A 25191-nucleotide genomic window follows, 5' to 3' on the forward strand; every position below is an offset into this window, starting at 1 on the left:
AGAGAATCCATGCTTGTCGGACCTCGGCCTTAATGAACAATCTGCAAATGCATAGTATGGACAATAATACAACAGAAATATGTGTGAAAATCATCATGTGAAATACATTGATTAGTATTTACCAGATCTTTAAAATGTCTTGATTATGAAAATATCAAGAATATTGATTGTTAATTCAAAGGGAACCCGTCAGGTAATTTATGTGTTCTAACCTAGTAGCAGGGTGATGTGCGGCCTAGTATCCCCTTCCTACCCATCCCTGTGTTGTAATAATGTGTAATATGAATGTATAAAAATATGTTTCATTACTTATGTGTACCCTATGTAAATGAGCAGGGGCTCTAGCCCCATGGCCGTCGCTAAGCCCTGTGGGCGTGATACCATGGATTTACTTGAACGACGTCAAAGTCAGCTCCTGGAGATCCCACTCATGCGCACTTCAATTCCCGCAGCCTTGTTATCCGTGTGCTTGCTTCTCGTTTTCAGACTCGCCCTGCGCATGCTCAGAAGCCTCCTGCGGTTCCGGTCACACGTTGTGCGCGTCTCAAGAGGAGAAGCAAGCACCGGCTGACAAACAAGGCTGCGGGAATGGTAAGTGTGCATATGTGGGATGTCAAGAGAGCGACAGGGTGTTGCTCATGCAAATCCATGGTATCACGCCCACAGGGGCGTGATACCACCGAAAACATGCAAACGCCCACAGGACGATGCGACGACCATGGGGCTAGAGCCCCTGCTCATTTACATAGGGTACATGTAAATAGTAAAATATATTTTTATACATGCACATTACACACTATTACAACACAGGGATGGGTAGGAAGGGGTTACTAGGCCACACATCACCCTGTTACTAGGTTAGAACACATAAATTACCTGACAGGTTCCCTTTAAGAATGCCAAGCATGTATACTTTTTGCTGCACAATCCATTTAACATTCAAGTGGACCAAACGCGCCACAAGGGGGAGCAACACGCTCACATATGAATACAAATCCCAACCATGGAGATTCTGAAAGCTTATTGCACCCGCGGTGCTGCATGCAGTAATCATTCTGTATATCAAGATAATGGTGATCAGAAATATAATTTATCCTATTCTTTGTTATGTTGTAGTATATAATAATCCGAGCAAACCCCTGATCTTTTCATGTAGTTTATATATATTAATTTATTTTGTGTATACCGTTTAAAGACTAGAAAGCGCCTGTCACAGGGCCTGCTGCGCGTGCTTATAGTGTGGTATATTAATGCCCCCATAGCATTTCTGTGCCAGAAGCAAACACAGTACAAAGATAGAACAAAGAGTGGCAGGGCACGGCGGCACAACAGGGCCTAAGGCATCACTCTTCATTTCTCTCACCTAGAAGCAAAACTAATTCATAGCTGAAAATTCATCTATCAGCGCACGCAAGAGTTTCTTAATTTGGTTGTTAATGACAAAAGGACATTGCACACCTTATAAATATGCATGGAGAAGGAGCTTTGGTTTATAATTTATTCAGTCCTATATACTGCGTCTCCTGTATTTGCAATAGACTTCTATGTGAAATATCTGATTAATTCTGATAATAACAATGTCAGAATAATTAGAAAAAAAGTTAGCTTTACTATATTTAGATACTATGTCTAATGCCAATTAACACCATCAGCATTTGTGATATCAGCCACGCAGGCCTCAGTTTAGCATACTAATTAATGGATGGGATTTGTCAGTGCTGGTGACTTGTCTTCCATGAGTTTAAGCTGCTGTATTTGGATTAGAACCAGGTTCTTTGCCGTAAAGTTGTCTCTTCTGTTCCTCTTGTAGGGACTGTAACATATTGAGTCTGAATTGCAGCCTCTGGGTCCATTCTTCTCGTAATCTGAAATAAAGCAAGACATACACAATTCACATCTCACCATGGTACTTTGCTGGGATTTTAAAGGGAACCTGTCACCTAGAATATGCGTTCTGACCTATCAGCAAACGCATGTGTGCCCTAATTACACCTCCCTACCCATCCCTGTGTTATAAAATTGTATAATATGAAAGTAATAAAAAATGTTTTATTACCTTCATATTTCCTATGTAAATAGCAGGGAATATGGTCACAGGGGCGGCGCCTTGCCCTGCATACTTTCTGTGGTATTACGCCCCTGTTGGCGTGATACCATGGAGCCACATGAGCGACGTCACCGTCCCTCATTCTATCCTGTGCGTGTTTATACTTATCATTGCGGCAGGCTTCTCTTCTGGGTTTTCCTTGTCAGTTTCGGACGCGCACTGCGCATGCACAGTGCGCGTCTGAAGCCAGCGCGTGAACACACGGAAACGAAGCCTGCCACAATGCACGCAGGATAGAATGAGCGATGGGGACATTGCTCATGTGGCTCCATGGTATCACACCCACAGGGGCGTAATACCACGGAAAGTATGCAGGGCCAGGCGCCGCCCCTGTGACCATATTCCCTGCTATTTACATAGGAAATATGAAGGTAATAAAACATTTTTTATTACTTTCATATTATACAATTTTATAACACAGGGATGGGTAGGGAGGTGTAATAGGGCACACATGCGTCTGCTGATAGGTCAGAATGCATATTTTAAGTGACAGGTTCCGTTTAACAAACATTACCTTCTGAGCTCAGCATTCTTTTAAAAAACAAATTTGTTCAAATCCATGTTAAGGAAAGATGGACCGCTAACGCACTGAGGCAGCTGCCAGTTAAAGGGAATCTGTCTGCAAATTTTTCCTATGTAATCTGAGACCAGCATGCTGTAAGTGCTAAGCACCTGATTCCAGTGATCTGTCATTTATTTGACTGCTTGGTATAGTTTTGATAATATAGTCTTTTCTCAGCTGTAGATGTAGCAGTGGTCAGAATGCTGAACCCTGTATAACCGTGCCCTCACCACTAATTGGCAAGTTCCTGTGTACACTGTACATTAGCAGGAAGCTGCCAATCAGTGGTGGGGCGGGGTTACACAAATTAGCCTGACTGGTTTACACAAGAGACCTAGTTCTCTTGTGATAATCTCCTGATAAAACAAGCCTATTGAGACTACATAGCCTATTAAGTGACACATTCCTGGAATCAGGGACTCTGCACATTCATCATGTTGCAGCAAAGGTAAAAGAGGGAGAGAGAGAAACCGAGTTTAATGATGCTGCTTTCTTGTAAGTGTTTACCCAATTCCAGATCAGGATTAAATGCTACACTGCTCAGTGTTGGTGTATAATATCCTCTATGCTGATGATTCTTCTGAGATAGTGCTACATACGAGTTTAGCAGGAACCTGTGATGTCTTATACTGTATGTGGGAGACATCATAGAAGCTTTTATTGACTAACTAGTAGAAAAAGCATGTAGCGGACAGAAATAATGTAACACAGACAGACACATACAGACAGACACATACAGACACACACACACACACACACACACACAAACACAGACATACAAACTCACAGACACACATACAGACACACATACACCACACAGACACACATATACACAGACACACACACAGATATACATACACAGACATACACAGACACACAGACACAAACACACACTCAAACACACACACACAAACACATAGACAGACATACTTACATACACATACACAGACACACACACACACATACTCACACACACACACACACACACATGCACAGACACAAATGCAGACACAGACATATACAGACACAAAGACCTACACAAACACACACACACAGACACACATACAAAGACACACACACACACACACTAATATACAGACACAGACATACACGCACAGATGCAAACACACAGACACACAGAACCGTGCACACAGAACCGTGCACACAGAACCGTGCACACAGAGATACAGACACACACACACACACACACACACACACACACCAGTTTAAAATTATAAATATGACAGAAAATACTATAACAAGATTAAATTACAGTAGGTTGGATTAGGAATTTTTCAAAAATTGACAAAACTTTAGATGAAACTCACTAATAAAAGTATTTTTTCTCTATTTGGTGCTTTACAATGATTCAGCATTTAGTGAAAATCCATCAGCAAACCCAGAATACACAGTTCTAGAGCCAGGCCAGAATATTACCAAAGCAGGAATTTATGTTGTCTGAAGCATCTGCCTGGTCACACGTCACTATTCTGTCCACTCACATTAGATTACTAACCCCCAAAAGATATAAAAGAAGCATTTTTTCCAGAATCTGCTAATCCTGCCTAAATAGGTGTTCTGTAGTGTAAGTGAAATAAAATACTTACTGATCTCCATCTTACCCAATTTCCAGCACCGCTCTAATCCTCTTCTAACATGTGATTGAAATTCTGTCTCGCCAGCTCACACTGTGGTCTATGTGTGACCCAAAAGTCATTTTTACAATATGAGAATATAGAGCGTCAGAAAGAGGCTCTGTGGCGCCCCAGGACCTGGTCGCCACAACAGCATTGCCCTCCCAAAGGGTTAATGCTGAGCCTGGAGGTAATTGGGAGATCTATTGGCCAGTAAGTGTAACACCAACCGCAGTTCTCCCTCCGGCCAGCAGGGGGAGCTCTGAACCTGGAACTTCAGGGAGCATTCCTTAAGTCTGGCTGGAAGGAGGAAGTGGTAGTTAGTCTGGAGACAGGAGTGAAAGAGTGCAGACGCAGAGTAGTGCTGCCTTGTGAAACTGGGGCCTAGAGCTTGGATAGCTTGGCCCAGGGAAGCAAGGGGAGCAGAGAGGCACAGCAGAGACTCGGACATTGGAGTCTGTAGTTGCCAGGGCATAAAATCCATCCCTGGTAGCTGAATCCGGAGGGCAGGAGAGCTGCAAGCCCCCTGTCCCAGAAGTAATCTGAAGGTACAGCTGCATTCCAAGGGCCTGGTGTGGGCTCCAGCAGAGAAGCACCAGAGAGGGCCTGCGCAGTCTACCACACAGAAAAGGGGACGAACAACAAGTCCCAGCAGCAAGAGGGCAATTGCAAACCCAAAGTGCAGTGTCCTAAAACAGCAGAGAAAGATTAAGGAGTAGGCCTCATACTCAACTGGCCAAAGATCACCCCAGGCACTTCCAGGCCGGCCGGACCATCTTTACCATCTGTGACGGTCTCCCTGGACTAAGTTTCTGCCGAGTAAAAGAGGAGAAGGTAAAGAGACTACTGTTTGTGCCTGTTTCTTTCATTGCTTGTCGGCCCTGCACCGTGTTAGTCACACAGCACCATAGACTTCCACAAGCACCAACTGTGCCCCGGGCATTGCTCCACCTGTGGGGAGCAGTACTACCATAGCTGCTATATCATCATCCCGGAGGCCTCACACAGCAGCGGCGGCTTAATAGCCGCATACCACAGGTGGCGTCACGAACACAACCATTAACAAGCAAGCCACATATTCTACTGACACCCACCAGGGCCACGGAGCCGGGCCCAGCCACCACTGACTACCACCGGACTAGTCCGGCCCGGCACCGGGTGTCCCATAGCCCTGGGGTGGGCGAGTCAACTTTGGCGTCACGAACAGGATTTCGTGCCCGGTCACACCGGGTACTGTGCGCCTGAAGACTGTGTACTGGTTGTAAATTGCCGCCGCCATTAGCCGCGCCGAGCGCAGGAAGAAGGGGGGCGTGCCTGACAAAGAGCGCGAAGGGAGCGCGCCATCAGAGCAGAGCGCTGTTAACCCCGCGCGACCCAGAGGAAAATTTGAAAAGTGAACGGAGCCTGGTAAGGTTCACTAAGGGGGAGGAAGATGTCCGACTCCGAGGGAGAGCAGGTGGCTGCCATCGCCCAAGGCGCCGCAGCACCGACCGAAGTAGTCCCAGTCGCCGTCGCCCCAGCCCCCACTGTAGCGCTGGTAATGCCGATCACCATGCCGTACATACCGGGAGCAGAATGGCTGCCGCAGTACTCCGGGGAGTCCCATACCTTGAGTGACTTCAGAGAAAGCCTGCACAGCTTGTTCCGGGTGTATCCTCTGACTGAGAGCCAGAAGGTGGGCATAGTAATGGGACAGCTAGCCGGCGCAGCCCAGCGTGAAGCGAAGTCCTGGCCTGATACAGATAAAGGGACAGCAGCCCAGATACTGGCCAAGCTAAAGAGTACTTTTGACACCCGCACCGCAGCAGAGATAAAGATGAGATTCTTTGGGTGCAAGCAGCGGGCCACAGACAGCATAAGGGACTATGCCTTAAACTTGCAGGAGGCCCTGAAAGCAGTTAAACAGGTGGATCCAGAGAGTGTACGTGAAGAAGACAAACTCCTAACTGAGCAGTTCATAGAGGGGCTCCTGTCAGATGCCCACAGGACCCAGCTGCGTATCCTGGTCCTGCAGAACCCTGCTCTGGACTTTGCCAAGTTTAAGGACCAGGCCATCAGGGTACTGAGAGAATCTACACCGAATGACCCAGTACCCCTCCGGCCTCTTGCTATCACGTACCCCGGGGTGGTGCCTGCAACATGAGCCACTGCAGGGGCTGAGGCGCAGTCCCTGGATAAGGATCCCACTGCAGAGCTCAGACAGCAGTTCCAGGAGCTGACCAAGACTGTGGCTGCCCTTGCCAAGACCGTGCAGTCTCTACAAATGACCCCCTCGCCTGCAAAAATCGAGTTGGCCTCCAGCCCAGATGACGTCCCATGGATGCGACAGAGGAGGGTTCCGCCGACCCGAGGCAGAGACACAGACCGGTATGATTCAACAGGACAACCGATCTGCCGCCACTGCAACCAGGCGGGCCACATTGCACGACGCTGTCCTTTAAACGGGCTGAGCCTGGGGCCAGGAGCCAACCCCCAGGTGTAAGGAAGCCCGGCTCAAACCCCAGCCGCAGCAAGTACGTGGGAGGACGACCGGTCCTTCCCATTGTGCTGGATGGGATCCCTTTGAATGCCCTCCTGGATACGGGGTCCCAGGTAACAACCATCCCCCACAAACTGTACAAAAGATATTGGGCTGATTCAGACATTGACCATGGTCCAGATGATGATTTAACAATTGTGGCCAGTAATGGTCAGCCCTTACCTCAAATTGGGTACAAAGAAGTAACCATTAAAGTGGGGCGGGTGGAATTGCCATGTCAGGGGATGATAATTGTAGATATTGATCGCAAAGAATCTGACCCACTGCTAACCCTTGGTACAAATGTGATAGAAAATTGTATTGCCGAAGTGATAATTTTGTTGCAACAGGCGTCTGAAACTGCCAGCTCCGGGCAGCAGCGTGTCCTACAGAGGGAGATCAGAGCCCTGATGAGGAGGCAGCAGGTAGAGCTAGCCAGAGGAGAAATTGGCAGTGTGAGGGTAAGTGACCCCCTCCCCATTGTAATACCCCCAAGAAGTGAAATGTTGATATGGTGTCGGGCAGCAATAGGCCTCAAGGGTCAGGATTACCATGCCTTGGTAGAACCGGTGTATTCAGACAGTAGGCCTGGAGTCCTGATAGCCAGAGGGGTAGCGGACGTCCGGAAGGGGAGAGTGCCCGTCCGTGTCTTGAATTGTGGGGAGAAGGAGGCCAAATTGCCCCGGTACGCCACTGTAGCAAAACTGTACACTGTCAGCAACAATACCATTAAAGCAGTGGAACCCTTGATCCCGTCCGACCAGGCGGAAGACAATGGCTCCAAGGGGCAGCCGGAAGACTGGTGCCAAAAATTACATGTAGGCACCGACTCCACCCCCTCGCACCAAAAGCATGGGGTTTACCGGGTGGTACAGGAGTACGAGCGGGTCTTCAGAAAACACCCCCTAGATTTTGGGCAGGTGAAAGGGGTTAAACATCAAATCCCCACGGGTGATCATCATCCCATTAAAGAGAGATACCGCCCTGTACCCCCCGCACAGTATCAGTGTGCCAAGGAAATGTTACGGGAAATGAAGGAGGCTGGGGTTATCAGAGATAGTTGTAGCCCCTGGGCAGCTCCACTAGTGCTCGTAAAGAAAAAAGATGGTACGATGAGAATGTGTGTAGATTACAGGCAAATTAACCGCATTACACATAAAGATGCTTATCCACTGCCCAGAATAGAGGAGTCACTAACAGCCTTAAAGTCAGCTAACTATTTCTCCACCTTGGATCTCACCAGTGGGTATTGGCAGGTTCCCGTGGCAGAGGCGGACAAGGAGAAGACTGCATTCACGACACCAATGGGCCTCTGTGAGTTCAATTGTATGCCATTCGGGCTCTGTAACGCCCCAGGGACATTCCAAAGGTTGATGGAGTGCTGCTTGGGCCACCACAACTTTGAAACCGTGCTGTTGTACCTGGATGACGTCATAGTCTACTCCAAGACTTATGAGGACCACCTGAAGCACTTAGCAGAAGTGTTTGAGTCCTTGTCGAAATATGGCCTGAAGATCAAGCCGTCCAAATGTCACCTCTTGAAGCCAAAGGTACAGTACCTGGGTCATGTGGTCAGCGCAGAAGGTGTGGCACCTGATCCGGAGAAAGTCACTGTAATCAAGGACTGGCCAAGACCCACCACAGTGAAGGAGGTGCGGCAGTTCCTTGGACTGGTGGGCTACTACCGAAGGTTCATTGATGGTTTCACCAAGATAGCAGCGCCCCTTCAAGATCTCCTGGTGGGCCAGCCAAAGCAGGCTAAGAAGCAGAGCCCTCCATTTGAATGGAGCAGCCAACTGGAAACATCCTTTGTCCGGCTGAAAGGGGCTCTCACGGGAGAAGAAATTCTGGCCTACCCTGACTACAGCCAACAGTTTGTACTGTATACAGACGCCAGCAACGTGGGCCTGGGAGCAGTTCTGTCCCAGGTACAGGGAGGCAGAGAGAGGGTGATAGCGTACGCCAGTAGGAAGCTTCGGCCCACAGAAAGGAATCCAGAAAACTACAGTTCCTTCAAGCTGGAGTTCCTCGCTATTGTTTGGGCAGTGACTGAACGCTTCAAGCACTATCTGGCATCGGCCAAGTTCACCATCTTCACGGACAACAATCCGTTGACACACCTGGCAACAGCCAAGTTAGGTGCGATGGAACAGCGATGGATGGCCCGGCTGTCTAACTTTGACTTTACCATCAAGTATCGGGCTGGCAAGAAGAATAACAATGCTGATGCGCTGTCCAGAATGCCTCACTTACCCGAGTCTGGAGAAGACATGGATGAACTCGAAGAGATAGAGTTACCGGCTTTCCATCACCAAGGTGTCTCCCAGTGTGAGCATGCGGTGGGAGTGAAGCGCTCAAGCCAGCACGAGGTCTCGGTCAACCCATTACTCCACCATAATTGGGAAGAAACACAGAACGGTGACCCGGCCGTGCGATTGGTCAAAGAGAAGCTAGCGCAAGCTGAGACCCATCTTGGCCCAGACGCTCCAGAGGAAGCCCAGCAGCTGTGGAAGGAGAGGGGACGACTGTTCACCTACCAAGGCAAGCTCTGCAAGAGATATGTCAACTGGCGAACAAATGAACTTGTCTGGCAGATAGTGGTTCCGCAGAGGGATGCTCCAATGGTCCTAGCAGCGTATCATGATAACGCAGGACACTTCGGGTGGAAGAAGTTGGAGGCCCTACTCCGTGATCGGTTCTATTGGGTGCACATGAGAAAGATGATCGAGAAGTGGTGCCGAGACTGTGGCCCGTGTAACCTGAGGCGGAAGGATGATGCCAGCCAAAGGTCTCCCCTACAGCCAATTGTCACGAAGCAGCCCCTGGAGTTGGTGGCCCTGGACCACGTGAAGTTAACACCAAGCCGGTCAGGCTATGTGTACGCCCTCACCATTGTGGACCATTACTCTCGTTTCCTGGTAGTAGTGCCTGTGAAGGACCAGACAGCCAGGACAGCAGCTAGAGCGTTCCAGGCATCCTTTTGTCGACCTCACGGCTATCCGGAAAGGGTACTGACTGATCAGGGTCCTGCATTCGAGGCTGAAGTGTTCCAAGAGTTCTGTAACATGTACGGTTGTAAGAAAATCCGAACCACACCGTACCACCCCCAAACCAATGGACTGTGCGAGAAAATGAACCATGTGGTTATTGATATGCTGAAGACCCTACCGCTGGAGGAAAGGAACCAATGGCCAGAAAAGTTGCCCGATCTGGTAGACCTGTACAACCATATCCCAGTGAATTCGACCAACTGCAGCCCCGCTTACCTGATGCGAGCCAGACCTGGCAAGTTGCCTGTAGACTTTGAGATGGGGACTGTGTCGCCCGAGGCGGTTCAAGAAATAGAAGATTGGGATACAGAACGGCAGCAGCGGTACCGTAAGGTCCAGGAGTGCGTAGAGAGGAGCCTGTCTCAAGCAAGAACGAGACAAGAGCAGCATTACAATCAAACCGCCCCAGCAACTCCCTTAGCACCTGGAGAACAAGTCCTCAAGAAGAAACGGAGGACGCATAAATTGGATGATCAGTGGGAAAACGAGCCCTACGTTGGGGGTTTGAACGCGGCGGGTCCCCCATGGAGCAGTGTAATGGACACCCGGCAGGGAGCCACACTGGACTCTTATAGTAATGTTTAAGTTTGTAACGTTAAAGTATTTGCGCCTCCCATAATGGGATGAAATGTTCTAACTTGTCATGTTTGTTTCTACAGTCCGGGAGTACTGAATTTAACTAAGGGGGAGTGTGGCGCCCCAGGACCTGGTCGCCACAACAGCATTGCCCTCCCAAAGGGTTAATGCTGAGCCTGGAGGTAATTGGGAGATCTATTGGCCAGTAAGTGTAACACCAACCGCAGTTCTCCCTCCGGCCAGCAGGGGGAGCTCTGAACCTGGAACTTCAGGGAGCATTCCTTAAGTCTGGCTGGAAGGAGGAAGTGGTAGTTAGTCTGGAGACAGGAGTGAAAGAGTGCAGACGCAGAGTAGTGCTGCCTTGTGAAACTGGGGCCTAGAGCTTGGATAGCTTGGCCCAGGGAAGCAAGGGGAGCAGAGAGGCACAGCAGAGACTCGGACATCGGAGTCTGTAGTTGCCAGGGCATAAAATCCATCCCTGGTAGCTGAATCCGGAGGGCAGGAGAGCTGCAAGCCCCCTGTCCCAGAAGTAATCTGAAGGTACAGCTGCATTCCAAGGGCCTGGTGTGGGCTCCAGCAGAGAAGCACCAGAGAGGGCCTGCGCAGTCTACCACACAGAAAAGGGGACGAACAACAAGTCCCAGCAGCAAGAGGGCAATTGCAAACCCAAAGTGCAGTGTCCTAAAACAGCAGAGAAAGATTAAGGAGTAGGCCTCATACTCAACTGGCCAAAGATCACCCCAGGCACTTCCAGGCCGGCCGGACCATCTTTACCATCTGTGACGGTCTCCCTGGACTAAGTTTCTGCCGAGTAAAAGAGGAGAAGGTAAAGAGACTACTGTTTGTGCCTGTTTCTTTCATTGCTTGTCGGCCCTGCACCGTGTTAGTCACACAGCACCATAGACTTCCACAAGCACCAACTGTGCCCCGGGCATTGCTCCACCTGTGGGGAGCAGTACTACCATAGCTGCTATATCATCATCCCGGAGGCCTCACACAGCAGCGGCGGCTTAATAGCCGCATACCACAGGTGGCGTCACGAACACAACCATTAACAAGCAAGCCACATATTCTACTGACACCCACCAGGGCCACGGAGCCGGGCTCAGCCACCACTGACTACCACCGGACTAGTCCGGCCCGGCACCGGGTGTCCCATAGCCCTGGGGTGGGCGAGTCAGCTCCATAGACTTAAACTGTAAAAGCAGCATCAGTTTGAGCTGGCAAGGCAGAATTTTAAATCACATGTGTTATAAGAGGATCAGAGCATTGCTGGAAATCGGGGGATATGGCGTTCAGTTAGTATTTTATTTCAAATATTTGAAAAAAACTAACCCGCACATCCAGCAAGTGTGTATAGGTGCCAGCCGAAAAAAACATAGAAAATATATACAGCTGCACACTATAAAAAGCCAACAATGTATAAAGGGAACTTTGGTACTGCATTACTGCTATAAGAATATATGAAAAAAATAGATATTTGATTTATGTATTGGCCAATGCATGTAAGCCTTGAAACCAACGGCAAGGTAATCTCTGTAATCCAGGAACCAAACCTAAATGCCACTATCTAGGTTAAAAACATCCGTGTTTGGGCAAATGTCACTATTTGGACTACAAGCCTCCATGTATGGGCAGCTAGACTCTTGATATAAAGGTTATGCACACAGCCAGGTTATAGGGCGGAGTGCTCTTTCTGACTGAGCACTCCGCCCTAAGACCTGGCTGTGTTCATAACCTTTATAGCAGGAGTCTAGCTGTCCATACATGGAGGTTTGTAGTCCAAATAGTGGCATTTTCCCAGACACGGATGTTTTTAACCTAAATAGTGGCATTTAGGTTAGGTTCTGTCACGCTTCCCGGTCCCCTTGTCCCGTTCTCCGGTCCCCGTGGCCCGCTTCCCGCTCCCCGGCGGCGTCCCCTGCTCACCACTCCGGTCCCGGTCTCCTCGTCCCCGCCTGCAGCCTCCACGCGTCCAGCTCCCCGCTCCCGGCGCTCCTCTGCGAGGTGGGACTCCCAGCCGGGCGCTCCTGCCTCCTCCTCACCGCTTCCTGGACTGGCTTCTGGCACACGGGCCTCGCGCATGCGCATTAGGGCGCGCGCGCGGTCATTGACCCTTTCTTAAAGGGCTAGCACCCAGAAACAGGATATTGCATAGAAAGGTACAGGGTATATAAGGTTTCTCATTCCTGGTGGGCGGGGCCTGTTCTACGTGTTTAGTAAGCTAGTGTTCAGGTCCCCTATTGCTTTGCCTTGTACCTTGCCTGCATTAACCCTGTCCTGTCTCGTAGAGCCTGTCCTGCCACGCCAGCCGCTCCGAACCACGCTCATCCCTATACCCTGACGGTGACTTCGGCGGATGTTCCACCATCTCTACAGCTCCGCCAGTCTCCAGTCCCTGGCTCCGTTTGGTGACCCGTCCCATCGCTCAGCAAGTCCCGGATCCCGCCGGACCTTACCACCTGGCCCCGGACTCTGAGCCTCGTCACCCGGACCACCGTCCAGAACTCCATCCACCTTTCCTGCTCCCATACGGACTGTCCGACTACCAATAGTGCTTCGGCTGCCGTGCACCCAGACCCTCTGGCGGGGTGACCTGCCTGGCTGCCTCCTCAAGGGAAACCGGTGTACGGTCCAGAGATTCCACCACCCGGACGTTACAGGTTCCCAGATTACAGAGATTACCTTGCCGTTGGTTCTGGTCCTACATGCATTGGCCAATACATAAGCTAAATATCTCTTTTTTCATATATTCTTATAGCAGTAATGCAGTACCAAAGTTCCCTTTATACATTGTTGGCTTTTTACAGTGTGCATTTTCTAGTATTTTATTTCACTTACACTCACACCTATTTAGACAGGTTCATGAAATAAAACCTTTTTGCAAGTGCTTCTTCAACTGCAACTTTAACAACTGCTGTCTTCTTTCTATATTCATTTGCAGCAGTGATCAGTACTTTTCAGGTGAACTATGACAGCATGACATTGAATTACAGTGAACACTCTCTTATCAAACGGCGCTCGGAGAGAATGGATGAAATGACCACGTCTCGTTGATTGAAGAGCAATTCTTGTCACCAAGCTTTGCATTTAAATAAATTAGGTAACCGGATACTATGTGTGAGAATTGGCTGCAGCTTGAAGTGTAGCATAACACTAATACATATTACCTATTACAAGACTTGCTGTCAGCAGAATCATCCGTATGTGAAGCTCGCAGAAGGCTCGCACAAATGGATATCATGTATCATCAGCTAACTATGTTTCCCTTGTTTGCTAATGACGATGAGATGTGAAAACACAAGTGGCAAAATTGGGACCAAGGGATCACAACCATAGGTCAGGCGGTCACACTGGTACAGACGTAGCATATATATATTCTGTACACGAGACATTTACACTTACATACTGTATACATGCTCTATAAATAATTTTTTTTCATTTTTCTTAATTAACCACAAGCCGTCTACCATCATGTATGGCCTCCACTGCCGCTATAAATAATATCACACATGTAGACTAAATAAAACTGTACTGACAGATGGTGTTCTTTCACACACGGTAGACTTGTTCTGATAGAAATGTGCTATATTTAGGGGAGTGTTTGATAAAAAGATGGAAAAATGCAATGTAATGCGGGAGGGAGAATGCCTCACGTGAAAGAACACTGACAGTGAGACTAATACATGGAAGGTAGAGGGATGAATGGGGAAATAGTAAAGGCTCCTTCACCGGGGATAAAGTCATCCTACAAATGTTTGTCTCTTAGTTCATATTTAAGACCGAAGTTTTAATCCTTATGATTATGCACTTAGCTTGATGACAGATAATATTAATTTTATGATGCGTGAACATTAACGTGAAATTAATTTTAAGAATTAAGATGGCAAGGCCCTAGAGCTTTCTAGCAAAAGGCAAGCTGCTTACTAGGCAATTTTGGTTTAGATTAGATGGCAATAAACTGATGGATCCCCAGGCCGAACCTATATCTTTCTGCCACGTCTCTTTTACCTTTAGAAAGCCTCCTATTTAGGACATTGACAGAATGTAAGAGCATGGTGTCCTATGCCTCATCACATTACCAGCATAAAGGTCAAGAATTATTTTATGAGGAGCAACGAGAACCCAGGACAACCACATATAGATTCTGACACCTGCCTTTTTGGAACTTAATGGGAACCTGTCATGTAAAAATACGCTATTTACCTGTAGATGTGGGTTAATATAGTGAGCGGCGGCACTGACTGCCTTCCGGCTCATCAGTGTGGAGCCGGTGTCAATCAATGCCGGTGTGGGATTACAGTTGCTCACTACAAATTGGGTGGTGATTGAACCTGCTCTGGCTGCATATCTATGACTGAAAGCTAGAGGCTGCTGGGAGGAATAAAGCTCGCTTCCTCCAGGTAGCCAAAGTTTCAGTACAGTGGCCGAACAGCACAAGAACGCTATTAGATTGCAGATTAACCCTACATCTGCAGATTAATAGTGTTTTTTACATTCTAGGTTCCCTTTAAAAGGGTTCTTAGTTTTGGATAATCCATTCTTGATAAAATGGTATCTTGCAGTCGAGACACTGAGATTGGCCATAATTCTGTTAATAACTGTTACATTTCCTTACTGCTCCACTTCAGGAAAAAATATTCATTAAATAGATTTGCTAACTTGAGGAACTCATTTAATGTGGGGAAGACGTACGGAAAAATGCAATACCGGGTTTTTCCAAAAATAAGACACTTTTTTTTTCCCCCAAAAAAGTGCTAGGGCTTATTTTTGGGTAGGTCTTATTCTTGGGGAAACAAAGTATTGTGTAGGTTTATCCCCTAAAAAAGCAGATCCCCCTTCTCAGGAGAATCATACTTACCAGACCCCGGACATCTGCGTGGTTCTCAGGTCTTCCTACGATCTTCGATGGGCGCTCCCAGCAAGTATGCTCCACAGCGCTCCACCCCTCCTTCTGGCCGACACTCATGTACATCAGATTGCACACACACTCATACTCATACACATACACACATTGGGTCACACACACAATCACACTTCAGATCACACACACTCACTCAGCCACCACATCCGGCGATACCAATTGCTTAATGCTGAAAATTCCTGCTAGGACTTATTTTTAGGGGAGGGCTTATTTTTGTTAAAACATGGTAGTTTCTGCTGTTTAGCTTTGAAAACATTTGGATCTCTTTTTCTGTTGGGTTTATATGAGGGTACATAGGTGCCCAGCAAAGGAAACATATAATGGCCCGCTAAATGCGTGTGTGCTTTTCAGACAGCATTGCCATATTCCAAGTTCATATGTTTGTAGACTGACACACAAATAATCAGAGAGGCATAAGAGGTTTAGATAAAGTAATATTAAATTGCAGATGACAGATATCTCTAGTCATTTTCCATAACCACTTTTCAATATCAAATGCACTAAACTAAAGATAGCCAACAGTAGATTTTATTGAAGAGGCCATCTGGTTTAGGAAACTAATTTCAAAGGGTCTCTACACCGCAATTGTGCCGCCCCCGTGCCTGGAGCTGGCGCTCCTCGAATCCGGGCCTTCAGGGGTGGTGGCTCGAGGGTCTCTGGACCCGGGGGTCTCGCAGACACGCCGAATAAATGGGGGGACGTAGATGTACGGGCTAGGCCGTAGTAAGTTCATGACACCACCTACGGTGTGTGGTGAGGTGGGACACCACCGCTGCTGTTATGGGGCACTCGGGGGAGATGTTGTGCAGCAAGTTGTTAACCCCTCCGTGGGCAGGGATGGTGGCCCCGAGGTCCGGTGGCTCGCTGCAGGGGATGGCGACCGCAGGGGGTGCTGGTGTACTCACTGTTAGTAAAACACACAAGTCTCTGATAAACCAAGGTGATGGTGGCCAGTGCCGTGGCCAGTTGAGTTCGGGTCCCCCATTCGGCTGGTGGTCTCTAGCCTTTTACTGCACTGCTTTGTGTAAGGTGGACTTTCCTAGTGTGAAACTCAGGAGTCCGCTCCTGGCTGGTTGTTGCCTAAAGAGCCATGCCCGCAGACGCTGGCCCTTGGGATCTATGGGCCCTGGCAGTGACCTCTTATCCCTAATCGGTGGGCTGTTGTCTTCTATGAGGGACTTTGGGTGGGACAGGACCTCTAGTCCTGGCCTCAATCGGTGAATTAACCAGTCCGCTTGGTTCCGGTTTCTGGCTTTAGGGTCCGAGTACCCCCCTTTGTGCTACGGTTCCCGGGTTGGTTCCCCGTATCGGTACCGGCGGGCTACAACCCTGTCCCAGTCCACCTCAGTTCTGCAGAGCCGTCTTCCCATCTCCTGCTGACGGAGACCACCGTCCGCCTCCTAGCCAGTGGCACCAGGGCTCCTACCCTGGTACCGTTCAACTTGAACTTCCTTGCTGGAGCTACACTTAGCTCCAGCCCACACTCCTCTCTAAACTGAACTCCAAACTATTTCTGCTGTTTTTCCCACCCCGAGCTGTCTAGACCCCTGGGTGGGCGTGTCCCAACTGCCTGGTCACGCGCACTGTTGTATCTGTCTTTCCCTAAGGGGGCTGACTAGGGTTTCTGGTTGGCTGTGTTTTTCCTAGTGAGGGAACGGTGTAATGCGGGGGCCTAACTGTGACTACCTGGTTTTGCCAAGGCATCACACAATACACACAATTGGCCAATTAGAGGTCGGCAATTGAAGTCAATGTTGGCATATGATGTTGGCGTCGCATGCCAGTGACATCAAGCTTTAACATAGCAGGTATGCTGATGTCAGCTGCTGGCCCCTGTGCTGGCTACAGAGGAGGATGCCAGAAATTGTGAGAAGGCTTAGTAGAATGCTTTTTTTTTTTAAAATATGTCAAAGAACAGTGGCAGAAGGGGGACATTTATACCAGGAATGAACCCAGGATGGGAGACATATATACGAGGATGGAACACAATTTTGGAAAGGTGTCAACAAATTTGCCCAGACCATTTTTGGAGTTTTATGTGAAATTATGTTCAATTTGCCTTTTTTTCTATGTGTAACAAAACATGTGCAATTGCAATAATTTTCTGGGATAAATACTTCATTTTATGGAACAATTTCAAGGGTGTCAACACTGAGGTTTATCTTGTGCTCTATTTGAGTCAAAGCTCCCCTGATGAGTCCACCAACGGCACGCGTAGGAAGATCCAGGATCACGTCTACTGCGGATCATTATTGAGGGGTATTGTGTATCTGTCTAACATGGCTCCCCCTTGCAGATCCTGCATCCTTCATCTTTGAACCACCTCACCAGGTCTTAGCTCTATTACCGGTGAGATTGTTCCTATTTATGATTGACGCCTCTTTCTGTGTTGTTTGGTCTGGCAACTCTTTTTAGTGATATTGATTGTCATATATCTCAACATTATTTATGAGTTTGCCTGAATTTGAGTATACAGAGGTTAAAATTATACACAGTAGTGAAGCTAGCTAGTGATGAGCGAGCATGCTTGTAACTACTCGGTACTCGCACGAGTATCGCTGTACTCGGGCTGCTCGGCGGGGACCGAGTAATCTCGCGATACTCGTGCTGTACTCGTGGTCTTCATTTCTGCATGTTGGCGCTCTTTTGAGAGCCAGCCCTCATGCAGGGATTGGCTGGCAGACCACTGCAATGCCACAGCCCTGTTAGTTGTGGAATTGCAGTGATTAGCCGGCCTGCACAGCGTGACCAAGCCTTTATACCGGCCGGCGCGCTGTGCTCTGCTCACAGCTATCCAGACAGTCAGTGCAGGGAGAGTGTCGCTGATTCAGGGAAAGCTTTGCGGCCCTTTATAGCTTTTTCAGTTGCAGGGCTGCAAACAGTGTGACCAAAAGTCCTTCTCAGGACTATTCTAGTTGTATACAGGCAGGCAGGGTATAGCCAGCTCGGAGTACAGTAGCAGAGTCCTTCTCAGGACTATTGTTGCTATATACAGGCAGGGTATAGCCAGGTCGGAATACAGGCTAGTGACCAGAAGAGTCCTTGTCAGGACTATTGTAGCAGTATACAGGCAGGCAGGCAGGCAGGCAGGGTATATAGCCATTCCTAGTGGTGACCGTATACCAGCCTTCATCATATCTGGGGCTGGTGTACACAGTCTAAGGCCTCTGCCACACTCACGTGTAAAAAACGTACGTTTGGTGTAGTCCGTTTTTTGTGTCCGTGTTCCGTATTTGCAGTCCGTTTTTCCCCTCCGTGTGGTGTCCGTATGCATATCGTGTGTCATACGTGTGTACGTGTGTGCGTTTTCCTGTGCGTGAAATACGTCAGTGTGTGTTCCGTGTGCAGTCCGTTTTTTGTGCGTGTTTCACATGTTTCACACATTGAGATAATGGTGATTACTTGGAATTAAATGACACATAGGTGTATGTGATTAGGACATAAATATAAGTTAACTATAAACTGTTTCCTGCTTGTATTATGCCTTGGAGCACCTATGTGTTGAGACAAAATTGTCGCAATGCCATTATCCACGGAGGCCTTAGTGTTTTTATGTTGGATTATATCTCGTCGTTTTGGCGTTCGACGCCACATGTTGCAATATGATAATGTAAGAAGAACCAGATTGTGGGTGCATCCACTAATGATGATGCGGCCTATGCATGGTCATTTCCATACTTTATTTTTTGAGTTACGGAATTTCCCAGATAAGTTTTTTTCATACTGCCGGTTGTCAGTTGAGAGTTTTGATTACTTACTAAATATTTTACGACCTCATTTGCAACATCAGGACACTTGGATGCGGCTTTCCATTTCCCCAGAGGAGAGATTTATGGTGACTCTGAGGTATTATATTTGTTATTTTTGTAATTTGTGTAAATGTGTTATTTTTCACATTGAAATGTGTAATTGATCTTTATTGATCTAATCTCATTTTTGATTCAATGTTTCTGTTTTCTTATGATTGTTTTAATTTAAAAAAACATAGTGTTAATTGTAAATCATTGTTTGTCTTGTTTTCATAGATTCTTGGCGACTGGTCAATCTTTTAGTGCTTTACATTTTGATTTTTTGTTGGGTCGATCAACCATTGCCGTTATAGTACGTCACACATGCGACATGATATGGCAACATTTAAAAGAAGAAATGATGCCTCAGCCAAACAGAGAAGATTGGTTGAAAATCTCTAAGGGCTTCAAGGACTCTGTTGACTTTCCTAACTGCATAGGAGCTTTGGATGGCAAGCATTTCAGAGTTAAAAAGCCACCAAACTCTGGGTCACGTTATTTCAATTTTCATAAGTTTTTTTCCGTTGTTATTTTGGCATTGGTTGACACAGAATACCGTTTTATTTATGCAGACATTGGGGCCTATGGTAGTGCCTCAGATGCCCGTATTTTCCGTTCATCAAGATTAGCCCAACGCCTGCAAGAAAATTCATTATTGATCCCCCCTCCAGTTGCCCTACCTGGTACATCTGGACCGTTGGCACCATATGTGATGGTAGCAGATGCAGGATTTGCATTATCCAAACATGTTATGCGACCATATCCAAGGAGATCCATTGATGACAGGAAACAGTACTTTAATAATCGGCTAACTAAAGCAAGACGTTATGTGGAGTGTGCATTTGGTATTTTAGCTAACAAATGGCGCATTTATCAGACAACGATTCAGTTGCAGCCAACCTTTGTCACATCTGTACTCAAGGCTACCATAGTGCTTCACAATTACTGTCGGATACATGAAGGAGGAACTTATGTGGATGATGAATTTCAGATAAACCATGTTGTTAATCCCACAGGTGAACCTATGTCTCATAATTCCGTGACATCTGGTTTACAAATTAGAAATTTATTTACTGATTACTTTAATTGTTTTGATGATACTAATAATAGTGATGATTGTTAAGATTGTGATGGTTTTTTGTTGATAAAAATATAAATTTTTTTTATTATAGGAACTTGGTTAAATTTTCTCAACATCTAAGAGCTTAAATCGAACTAGTATTAAAGGGCAAATGCGTTAATCATAAACTGACATTTCTGTTAGCAACATGGTTTTCTGAATGTTGTATGTATGTGTATGTACATTTCTGTGTTACTATCACGTTTTAGGAAACTTATTTTAAACTTACAACATTAATAATGTTAATCGTCTATTGAAAAAATGCAATATTATTAATAAATATCAATAATAAACATGTTTCTTTTCTTCAAAAACAGAATCTTTTATTAAGAATAAGCATATTAATCCATAAAGTAAGGATGTTATTTTTTCACATCCACATTAAAAATGTACATATTGTTCATCTTGTGTTAAATTTTTCTAAATGTAAATTTTGATGGTATTCTTCATAACATACAAAATATACTTTACATACAAGAGTAATAGTAAAGAAAATGTGTGCATTGCTTACAATGTTGAAAAATGTCGGGCAATTAAGTTGCTATCATGTTGGACATTGACATAGACCAAAAAATTGTAAACTGTGTTTTCAGAATATTAGAACTAATCTAACCATCAAATTGGTTGGGTAAAAATGTGTTCATAAAATTACAAAAATAAAGGCCATAAAACATATATGTGATCCGTCACTAAGTATAATCACACATGTTTTTTAAATCTTTTCAACTCAGAGTTTGCACATTTTTGGAAATCCCTCTTTTTTAACATTTTGACACATTCATCAGATTTGTTGTTTGATTGTTAAGATTAACAAAAATGTGCATCACAAGTCAACAAGATCTTCTAGTGAAGTAACCTGAGTGTTGCTGAGTATGTTGTTTTGTGTGGCCTCAGAAATGGTATTTTCAGGAATGGAAGCAGTTGTTTGCTGAACAACATTCCTATTACTAGCTACAGTAGTGTGTGGAACAGTCTGTTGCATGCTGGTTTGTCCCAACACATTGCCTGTGGTTGAGTACACCTGTGGATCTACATGGGTAATTGGGTATTGTGTGTGTGTATGTTGTTGACCTTGAGGATAGTTGACTGATGTTTGTAAGTGTGGTGTAGGTAACATAGTTGAGATTGGATAATGAGGCATCATGAATGATTGTGGGTATGTTGAACCTGGAAACAAATTAGGTAAACCACCAATATTTGTGGGTTGAGTAAAGTAACTAGTAGTTTGAGTTGGTTGTAAATTCATATAGTTCATGGGTTGCTGTGAGGTAGCACTTTGTACAGTGCTTAAGGCACCAGTATTGGTTGCAACATACCCTTGTCTAATTGGTGTTGGGAATAACGTACTTGAAGCAATTGAAGGTTGTCCAGATTGTTGTAATAGTGGATTATTGACTATTACAGTTGCCATTGTTGTTTGTGTTGAAATTGTATTTTGATTGTCTGTTGTGTTTGGGACTGTATGTTGTTGCATAATGGTACGCCAATTTTCTATGGCCTCATACACTCTCACTGGTTCCTGTTCTGCCTGACTAGCTGACAGTAGGGTAAGCCTAGCAGCTCTTACACGTTCCTGCCTATCTGAAGGAATTTTGGTTAAGCTAGTAGATAAAGACCGACAAAAACGCTCGGCATCTGTTTCTGGAATTAAAGTGTTCATTATGTGAATAATGCGTGTGTCAATTATTTCCGGTAAGGATCTCATTTCCTCAGGTCTGCGGATTCTTCTTGCACGTAGAGGTTGTGGTGCAAAACGTGGAAGTACATTTGTTTGTGTTGATTGTGTAGCTGGTGTGGTTGTTTGTTGCGTTGATGAGCCTTGGGTGTTGGTTTGTGCACTCTCTGTCCCACCCTCATGTGATTCATTTGCTGCATCTTGTTGAGTCTCAGGAATTTCAATGTCTTCTCTGGCAGGTTCTTGTTCTGATGCTGAGGTGGCTGTAGCAGAGGGACCTGCTGTTGGTTCATCATCTGATTCGTCAAGATTATCCTCCGTTCTATAAGAAATGAAAAAACATATTACAATCTTAACATTTATCTTTGTCCAATTATCTTCAGGGGGTTTTTTTTTTTTAAAAAAAAAACAAAAACTTACTGTGTAACTTCTAAGATGGGTGCTAGGAAGCTTATTTGTTCATAATAAATATATCTGCGTTTGCGGCCTTGGCTGGATGAGGATGGTATAGGGTTGTACTCCCTTCGGTACTGATCACGGGCTGAACGCCAACGCCTTTTTACCAAGTCAACTGTGGAAAATAAAATAATATGTCACTTGCAACATTCTCCATAAATCTGCACACATTAATTTAAATAATGTTTGCGAAATGTAATATACAATTTAACACAATTATGTTGGTCAAATACTTTGGATTAAATATAATTTATTTAGATATTCTTCATTCAAAAACATGTTTAGACATTCACACATAACCAAATAATATTTCTGAATAATTATATTTTAAGTAATTGTCATCTATATTTAAATTATAATTTGGTGTTTTTGCAATGACATTTGGCTATCAATTACTAGAAATATTATTTGATACATGTAGGTAATGATATTGACATGTCATTTTAAACAATTTTATTTAAAAAAAAAAAAAATACAAGATTTTCAATTGTGATACTAAATTTAGACTAATACAACAGGGAATTTAAAAACACATGACAGTTTAATCAGTTAATTAAGTAAATTCATGAAGAATTCCAAGTCAGATTACAAATTTAAGTATACTTTGATTTTTGACACTTATGAAAGTTTGGTGATACTATGAAAAAATTGTACAGGAACTCAATATATTGAGTAGTACATATACCAATTCTTCTCATAGGATTTTACACTAAAAGACAACATAACTATGCCAAAACAATCACAGTTTGAAAGTATGAAAAAATCCAAATATAGATATTAAATAAATAACTATAAAAAAATACAACAACTTACCATATTTAGCACGCTTTGCAGGAGAACATCTAGACCATGCATTATTGGGGTACACTTCCTCAGCTACTTGATTCCAATGGCGCTCAACTGTCAGTCGGTCATGGTAACCATCTACACGTGTATCCCATAATGGTGGGTGAGTCTCGACAGCTGTTATAAGTTTCTCCGTGTCCACCCGTGGTGCCATTATTATATTTCGAAGACGAAAGTTTGCTCAAAATAGATCTTGCAATACACAGAACTACAACTTCTTGCTTGCTCACTCCTTCTGCAAATGCACAGTTAGTTTTGTGCAAAAAAATATGTTAGCTACGCCACCTGAAAGTATTTCAGAGTGTAACAAACTTTCTAATTAAAACACGGACACGGACCACACGGATAGCATACGGAGGCCATCCGTATCACGTACGTGTAAACACGGACCCATAGGATTTAATGGATCCGTGAGGACGTGATGCCGGTGGAAAACGGACATGTCAGCGCTTTTTCGACACGCTCAAACGTACGCACGGAACGGACACACGCTCCGTGCGCAAACACTGACGTGAGGCTTTTTAGATTAAAAATAGTATGTCAACATCAGCACGTGTCTCCGGTACGTGCAAAAAATGCCAAAAACGTACCGGAGGCACGGATGTGTGGCGCAGGCCTAAAACAGTCCAGATAGTGTCAGACTTCTCAGTAATTGTCGCTCCTAAAAACCAGTTAGGTTCTTATTGCGTCCGTGCTTGCATTTAAAAACAGCATGTGTGTGGCAGTCGGTGGCAGGGTACAGGTGCGCGTTTTGCACAAACTATTATATAACGCACAAGTCTAGTGTATAATACACGTCAGTCAGCAGTGTCTGATAGTGTCAGACTTCTCAGTAATTGTCGCTCCTAAAAACCAGTTAGGTTCTTATTGCGTCCGTGCTTGCATTTAAAAACAGCACGTGTGTGGCAGTCGGTGGCAGCGTACAGGTGCGCGTTTTGCACAAACTATTATATAACGCACAAGTCTAGTGTATAATACATGTCAGTCAGCAGTGTCTGATAGTGTCAGACTTCTCAGTAATTGTCGCTCCTAAAAACCAGTTAGGTTCTTATTGCGTCCGTGCTTGCATTTAAAAACAGCACGTGTGTGTCTGTCGGTGGCAGCGTACAGGTGCGCGTTTTGCACAAACTATTATATAACGCACATGTCTAGTGTATAATACACGTCAGTCAGCAGTGTCTGATAGTGTCAGACTTCTCAGTAATTGTCGCTCCTAAAAACCAGTTAGGTTCTTATTGCGTCCGTGCTTGCATTTAAAAACAGCACGTGTGTGTCTGTCGGTGGCAGCGTACAGGTGCGCGTTTTGCACAAACTATTATATAACGCACAAGTCTAGTGTATAATACACGTCAGTCAGCAGTGTCTGATAGTGTCAGACTTCTCAGTAATTGTCGCTCCTAAAAACCAGTTAGGTTCTTATTGCGTCCGTGCTTGCATTTAAAAACAGCACGTGTGTGGCAGTCGGTGGCAGCGTACAGGTGCGCGTTTTGCACAAACTATTATATAACGCACAAGTCTAGTGTATAATGCACGTCAGTCAGCAGTGGCTGATAGTGTCAGACTTCTCAGTAATTGTCGCTCCTAAAAACCAGTTAGGTTCTTATTGCGTCCGTGCTTGCATTTAAAAACAGCACGTGTGTGTCTGTCGGTGGCAGCGTACAGGTGCGCGTTTTGCACAAACTATTATATAACGCACAAGTCTAGTGTATAATACACGTCAGTCAGCAGTGTCTGATAGTGTCAGACTTCTCAGTAATTGTCGCTCCTAAAAACCAGTTAGGTTCTTATTGCGTCCGTGCTTGCATTTAAAAACAGCACGTGTGTGTCTGTCGGTGGCAGCGTACAGGTGCGCGTTTTGCACAAACTATTATATAACGCACAAGTCTAGTGTATAATACACGTCAGTCAGCAGTGTCTGATAGTGTCAGACTTCTC

The 25191-nt window shown here is 45.6% G+C and overlaps 2 protein-coding genes across 2 annotated transcripts in view; both read right to left on the reverse strand.

Annotated features, from left to right (window-relative positions):
* Positions 1 to 1484: 1484 nt before the first annotated feature.
* The window catches only part of LOC142296653 (protein FAM240B-like), an 81509-nt gene continuing 57802 nt past the window's right edge, over positions 1485 to 25191 (reverse strand). Inside the window, exon 3 of the mRNA XM_075340522.1 lies at positions 1485 to 1865. Within this exon, the coding sequence (XP_075196637.1) occupies positions 1742 to 1865 (124 nt within the window). The 3' untranslated portion in view covers positions 1485 to 1741. The remainder of the gene's footprint in view (positions 1866 to 25191) is intronic.
* LOC142303400 (uncharacterized) lies at positions 17818 to 23416 on the reverse strand. The gene is made up of 4 exons (XM_075344723.1): positions 23224 to 23416; positions 22375 to 22525; positions 21847 to 22276; positions 17818 to 17829 (listed from the first exon to the last, which is right to left on the reverse strand). Exons 1-4 carry the CDS (start codon positions 23408 to 23410, stop codon positions 17818 to 17820), a joined length of 780 nt encoding a protein of 259 aa, XP_075200838.1. The 5' UTR covers positions 23411 to 23416.

The sequence above is a fragment of the Anomaloglossus baeobatrachus genome, chromosome 1 (assembly GCF_048569485.1).
Source record: "Anomaloglossus baeobatrachus isolate aAnoBae1 chromosome 1, aAnoBae1.hap1, whole genome shotgun sequence".
Taxonomy (NCBI): domain Eukaryota; kingdom Metazoa; phylum Chordata; class Amphibia; order Anura; family Aromobatidae; genus Anomaloglossus; species Anomaloglossus baeobatrachus.